General features: G+C 40.1%; 1 protein-coding gene across 1 annotated transcript; it reads left to right on the top strand.

Annotated features, from left to right (window-relative positions):
- The first annotated feature begins 585 nt into the window (after positions 1-585).
- Positions 586-7,315, top strand: derl2 (derlin 2). Its single transcript, XM_079660440.1, has 7 exons — positions 586-762; positions 1,317-1,382; positions 2,770-2,843; positions 3,115-3,208; positions 5,839-6,034; positions 6,165-6,255; positions 6,774-7,315. Exons 1-7 carry the CDS (start codon positions 670-672, stop codon positions 6,877-6,879), a joined length of 720 nt encoding a protein of 239 aa, XP_079516566.1. The 5' UTR covers positions 586-669; the 3' UTR covers positions 6,880-7,315.
- The last annotated feature ends 81 nt before the right edge of the window (positions 7,316-7,396 follow it).

Below are 7,396 nucleotides of genomic sequence, written 5' to 3' on the forward strand. Positions count from 1 at the left end.
GGCTAAAATGAAAAGCTTTGTTAAAATATGCAAGCATGCGAAAGTCAAATTCAGCTTTATTGTCAAAAATTCTACATGTGTTATACATCCAGAAATATCGTTTCCCACAGTGTGACATGTATACATAAAACAAAAAGGGCCTAGATAAACGTGGTATACATTAAACAAAACGGGCCTAGATAACCGGGGTATACAGTTTAAAATGTTCAAAGTGCAGTTTCAGTGCAAGTCAGTTAAAACGATCTTAAGTTGGCGTGACGTTGAAGTCGTGCGACCCTGCTGCTGTACTGGCTTGTAGTTCGTTTATAGCATAACGTTAGCATTTTGCTTCTGCCGACTAGATTTATTATTCAAAAATTATAAAAGTAGGGTTGACATGTGGATATTATCCGGCTGAACAAAACGTGATCCATCTCTTAAATATGTTTCAACCACAGATCTTATTTCGAGCTATTTTCCAAAATCTTATGGAGAAATTGCATTGCGTTTTAGACGAAGGAACCGGAAGGAGTTTACTTCCGGGTTTAAGGACGCGTCACTACGGCTCTCTATACAGTGCAGCGTTGCTGCTTGATATTCTGCAGATTTTTCACATGTGCCTGAACGCAACACCCTCGCCTTGTGGAATGACGTGTCAAGAAAGAGCCGGAAGCTTCCAGTCTGTCCAAAATGGCTTACCAGACCCTACAGCAGGAGTATTTACAGATTCCTGTTGTTACACGGGCATATACAACCGCCTGTGTCCTCACGACTGCTGCAGTGGTAAGACACATTCCCATGTTCTCTGTGTGTGTTTGGAGTGGAGTGGGGGGGGCGGTTAGCCTGCTGTCGGCTAACATGGCAGGCTAACGTCGGTACTGAGCTGCTAGCTCGGTGCTGTAGCTCCAGCAGCTGAGGAGAGACGTGTCCCTGTGTGCTTCCTCAGGGGGTTACATATCTATGGTAGTCTCAGGGAAGCTCCGTGTGTCGTTCCCTGACAGCAGAGCCCTGTTATATATGGCCAGTGAGGCTCAGCGGGGCTCCTGGAGGGCTATGTCTGTCTGTCTGTCTGTCTGTCTGTCTGTCTGTCTGTCTGTCTGTCTGTCTGTCTGTCTGTCTGTCTTTCTGGTATTCCTACTGCATTCAGGTCTTTTAAAAAAAAATAAGTTTAGATTTTATTTTCAAGATACCTACCTACCTACCTACCTACCTACCTACCGTTATGTTTTTGAGACTAGGGTTTAATGGTTTGATACTTTGCTTGGCTTTTTGTCAGATGAATATTAATGTATGGATCATTATTGTACAAAACATGTTCATTTTGTCTGTTCTCACAGCAACTAGAGATCATCACACCATTTCAGCTCTACTTTAATCCGGATTTGATTCTAAGGAATTACCAGGTGAGCATTCTGAACCGTTGCTCATCCTCAACCTCTGCAGATCACACACAGAAACATTTCACACACTTCACACAGCCTTAATAACTCAGCTACCTGTCTAAATAAATATAGAATTGTTAACATTTAGCTGAAATGAAATTGCCTTCATGTGTCTACTACAGCTCTATAATTATGCTACATATATTGTCTGTAAATCGTGTCCTGTGGTGTCCTCCTAAGAAAAACTGAAACTTGAAGGGATACATTTCAATTGTATATATTTGGTTTAATGATTGCATCTGTCTACGTAGCTTTATAATGACACAGCCAATCAAATCAAGCATAAAGCAGTTAGGTCTGCGGCCTATGACAACAACAGCCCCCCCATGAACTCTTCTGCTAAAGTCTCCTTCTTATCTCATGCACAAAAACGTAACTATTGCCCATTGGCTACCTGTCAGTTGCTGTCAATCACACGAACGCACGCAGGTACACACACACACACACACACACACACACACACACACACACACACACACACACACACACACACACACACACACACACATACACATACACCTCTAGCTGGATGATATTGAAAGGAGCAGTTTTTTCTTCTATTTAATATATTAAATACAATTCTAAATACTATCCACATACATTTTGTTCTACACAAATGATAACTTAATTGGATTTCAGAACAACAATAAGTTAAATCAATGTTATATGATATTACATTAAAACTGTAGTTTACCTAGATCAGTGGTCATCACCTGTGATTCAGACAAATACAATGAGTTATTATATTTGTCTTCAATCTACAGTTTCTGATACACACTGCTGTGAGCCTGATATGTATCCTTCATGTCATGTGACCTGTTTCACATCTCTGCTGGCTCTCTGCAGCTCTTTGAACACTTAGAGCTCAGGTAGTTAACACTGAAGAAGGCAGCAAGCAACAACAAGCATCTTTCCATTCAAAGCACCTAGCCCTATGTTCCCATTGAGAGCAGCTAACAGCTCTAGCTCCAACAGGGTTTATATGGAGAGAGAAAGTCTTGATGTTGGACATTGACAGCCCGTCCCAAAATGATTATTATGAACATAAACACTGAACATGACCATTGTTATCAGAGCTCATGCAGGTAGACATGCAATCATTTCAGTTGTTACCATCCTGCAACATTCACAGATGCCATATTGTTTTCTTTTTCATTAGAGCACTACATTTATTGGTTGCTGTTTGGATGTTAGGAGTATTTCCACAATTCTAACTAAAACATGTTTCTAAAATAGCTTTAAACACAGCCTCTAAAATGTTTGAATGAAGGAAATGAGCAGGATTTGTTTGCTACTCTGTGTTTTTATCACGTACAGATGAATGTTCTCTTTCTTTCTCTTTTTGTAGGTATGGCGACTAATAACCAACTTCCTGTTTTTTGGTCCAGTTGGCTTCAATTTCCTGTTCAATATGATATTTCTGTATCCTTCTCAGTTCCACGTCTCACTTAGTTTGCATGTGAAGTATGTTTGCATACTTTCTGTTTCACAGGGAAGGCCTGCATGTGGTTTCTGACGTGGCAGGACAGTGTCAATATCGTAGACTGTATACATAAAGTCAATATTATATCATACAGATCCTAATGTAGGAACAATGATACAAATACTATGGTGTGGCACTTCTTCAGTGTTAAGGTGGAGATGTGTTCAATGGTTGTGTTTCTGTGTAGATTTCCTTAACGCTTTGTTGCAGGTACAGATACTGTCGCATGCTGGAGGAGGGCTCCTTTAGGGGCCGCACGGCTGACTTTGTCTTCATGTTCCTCTTTGGGGGGCTTCTCATGACTGTATCCTTCCCAAAAATGTTTCAATAAAAGACCACTCTCACATGCAGGTAGTGAGGTCTTTAGAGCAGGGGCGGATCTAGACAAATATTCATGGTGTGGCAAGAGGGTGGCAGGAGAATTTCAGGGGTGGCATCCCCTGGCAGAAGTATATGCTGATTTAATCTCGTCATATCAATCAATGTTAACTTGGAAAGCCACAATATTGATATTTTAACTCAATAACATTAGGTGACATTATTGTGGCACATCAGTAAAGCCTTAAATATAAATATATAAGGTGGCACACGTAATTTAATGAATTTTAACTGAATGAGTTGGTTTAACTCTTAGACCAGCAGGGGTACCAAATATGCAGACTGCTGCAATAAATACATTAACTGTCTCATCAATGTGTGTCTTTATGAATATGATAATATTAACAATCATATTATTCCTATCAGCTGTCAATCACTGTTATGATTCACATATTCAGTGTTATTATTAAATAAACTATATTTTTTGGAGAGTTAATGATGAATGTTCCTCAAGATGCTTGCTCACCCTCCTTCAAATTTGAAAGACCAGTAATTACTATCATAATTCAAAATCTCAAAGGAACAGTTCAGCGCCCCACAACTTCATTGCAAACAGTTACAACCTTGACTTTACATCAGAAAGAACAATTAAAGAAATGACTAACTGCATCAATTAGGGTTAAAAAATGTGTATTCAGCTAAAACATACATCGCTGCAGTTATTATCCAGTGGAAAGCCCTTACCTACTGGCCTAGTTAATCAAAGTGGTTACTTTTTTTTGACTGGGCAGTGAAGTTTACACATCGTCTTATTTGACTTTCTCAGGACTTGAGACTGTTTTTTGGGGGCAGACCCCCACAAAGAAGAAACATATATTTACACATGTAAGGTCATCTTCTTAAACAGTTTATTATTCTCATCGACTCATCCGTGAGCAGAGCATCAAGTTGGCATGTCTATAACAGCTGAATGTGGCGATTACCATCTTGATCAGCAAAACGCCACACAAAGTTATTAAGATTTAAAGCTATGGTGCGTTTTGATTCAATGCTGAGTACAGCCAAACTTGACAGGCTCTTCTCTGTCATAGTAGACCGCAAACAGTTGCGGCGCCAGAGTATTTGTGTTGGGTAATCTATGGTAGGGCTAACCCATACAGTGGTGGGGCTCAAGTCAGTATTTGCAATGTAATTACATACACGCTCCCCTTGACAGTGAAACGCCACGCGTGAGGTTTAGATTATTTCCCTGTCTCAATCCAAATTGAACTGTATGAAATAAAAAGGCACATTTGTCTTGTAGTAAATAAAAAGGGCGACCTGGAGCCAAACCTGCAATTTCCCCACAGGTGAAAGAGTTGAAAACCCAACCCCTGCAGGGATTCTCCCCCAGGAGATTTTTTGAAATACTAACATCAAATACACATTCTGGTGCTCTCTTGAGAAGAAAAATAAATAAATATATATTACTACACGACGTATTTTAAAAAATGAATGCCATTTTAGTTTTTTGTTACTTTGCTCTGAAAGCTGAACCTGCTGCCCCTCACAGATAGGAGAGGGAAAAGGCTGTGTGAATTACTTTACATTGTGGATAAGGGTGGATAGCCCCCATTGTTCTGTGTGTCACTCAGAATGGGGGGGGGGGGGGGGGTTACAGATCGCGTCTTGTGCTGCATTCACTTGCACTCGGACATTAGAGATTTTCTCTCATAAATGTCCGATGAGCCACAACTTTTCTTTCAAAACAAAGCTGCCAAATGGGGTGGCAGCTGGGGTGGCAAGCCATTTTTCTGAGGTGGCAGCTGCCACCCCGTGCCACCCCGTAGAACCGCCACTGCTTTAGAGAACAATTCCACAACTTCTTATGCATGCATGTAGGCCACTTAGATTATAGATGTCCCTTGATACCAGAGGTGGAAGAAATACTCAGATTATTTACTTAGGTCAAAGTAGAAATACTACAGTGTAAAAATACTCTGTTACAAGTAAAAGTCCTGCATACAAAATCTTACTTGGGTAAAAGTTGTTAAGGAAAGTACAAAAGTATTGGCATCAAATGATACTTAAAGTACCACAAGTAAAAGTACTTTTTATGCGTAATGTCCCCTTTCAGAATCTCCTATATTCGATGACTATTATTATTCATGCATTAATGTGTTCATCACTGCTGGTAAAGGCAGAGCTCATTTAGTTTAAAAACAATTAGTTTAATATATTAACCTTTAATTATATATCATAGTTTATGTATTTGTTTATCTATATTTTGTATTAGCAAATAATCTGAATCTGTGAAGTAACTAGTAATTCATTGTTGAATATATGTAGTGGAGTAAAAGTAAAAAATGGGCTTCTAAATTGTAGTGGATGGAAGTATGAAGTAGCATAAAATGGAAATACTTAAGTAAAGTACAAGTACCACAAGATGGTACTTTAGTACAGTTCTTGATTACTGACCAGTGACCACCACTTAAACGTCCCCAGCTCATACAGCTTCATGTCATGTCATAAAGGTACTCCATGTCAGCTCCTGCCAGACACCGACATGTTTGAGTTCTCCCGTAACCCTCCATGTCCAAAGTCCTGTCTGTGCCACGTTCTTTAACCAGGTTTCAGATATTTGGAACGTTTGTGAGTCTGGTGTTCCTGGGCCAAGCCTTCACCATCATGCTGGTGTACGTGTGGAGCCGGAGGAACCCCAACGTTCGCATGAATTTCTTCGGCCTGCTCAATTTCCAGGCACCCTTCCTACCCTGGGTGCTGATGGGATTCTCACTTCTTCTGGGCAACTCCATCATTGTGGATCTTTTAGGTACCTATTCCTATTGCCTGCAGCCATTATTCAGTATTTCAGTGATGTGCTAAGATCCAAAGCGAGTTGTGGTGGTTGGTGTTCTACAGTCTGAACAGTGATGGTGTTAATGTGTTTAAACGTTCTCAAGGTATCGCTGTGGGTCATGTGTACTTCTTTCTGGAGGATGTTTTCCCCAACCAGCCGGGTGGTGGAAGATGGCTGAGGACCCCGTCCATCATGTGAGTCTCTAGGGTCTTCTTACATTTCTGGTGAATAAAACTGATGACTGAAGATGTAAACATGTAAGATTCAGAATCAGAATACCTTTATTCATCCCACGGGGGGACATTGTTACAGCAAAAGTAAAGATAGAGGTTAAAAAATAAATGTAAGATTAGATGAAAAGCATGCACATAAAAAAAAAATGTATACTTTACAAAGTACACATTCGTTATAAAAAATATTATATAATTTACAAAGTACACATTCAGGTAGAAAAGTAGCAGCAGCATTATTTATGAACTAAATTAAGAGTAACAGAATGAAGTGTGGTAGAAGCTAGATAACAGAGGTACAATGATATATTGCACAGAGTTACTGACAGATCCTAGTTAGAGTATTGTTCAATATATTATACACCCTACAATTTTTTAAAGTGTAGGAATATTTTAGTTTTCCTCTGAGGATCCTGAACCTTCTTAGGTTTGACTGATTGCTGCTCTAGATCAGTGTTTACATCCTCCTCTGCCCCCCACAGAAAGATGCTGTTTGACACACCAGAGGAAGATGCCAACTACAACCCCCTGCCGGAGGAGCGCCCGGGGGGGTTTGCCTGGGGAGAGGGACAGCGCCTTGGAGGTTAAGCGGCCCCCAGGCAGTCCCTGTCTATCAGGTCACTTCCAAGGACATTCCCTCAGAGACATGAAGGGACAAACATGGTCTTTGTTTCGGACTTGTTTGATTAGTTGTGGATGAAGAATGCCAAACAGCCAGAGCTGCTTTTGAGATAACCGTCTGTTGTCTTTGTATATGGGCTCAAATCATCCCCAGAAACTCGTCTTGAAGCAAGGTGGTTGCTCTAAGACTATTTAAGAGAAGATCTCTTCACATGGAACTCTGGAATGAGAGCCTCTAGGCTCAGGTGATGTTCGTCTTCATATAAAAAAAAAAAAAAATTATATATAACAACTGTCATATGAATGACGGTGATAAAATAGGAAAGTGGATTTATTCAGATTGCGAGTGCATTTTCTTTCTCATTTACCTTTTTAAAAAAAATAAATGTGTGTGGCAAATGAAGCTTTGGTTTTATCTCTTTGAACTGCTGCAGTTTGGCTGGAAACCAAAGATGTCTCAACAAGGAGATGAACTGATTCATAC

Source organism: Notothenia rossii (assembly GCF_949606895.1).
Source record: "Notothenia rossii genome assembly, chromosome: 11".
Taxonomy (NCBI): Eukaryota; Metazoa; Chordata; class Actinopteri; order Perciformes; family Nototheniidae; genus Notothenia; species Notothenia rossii.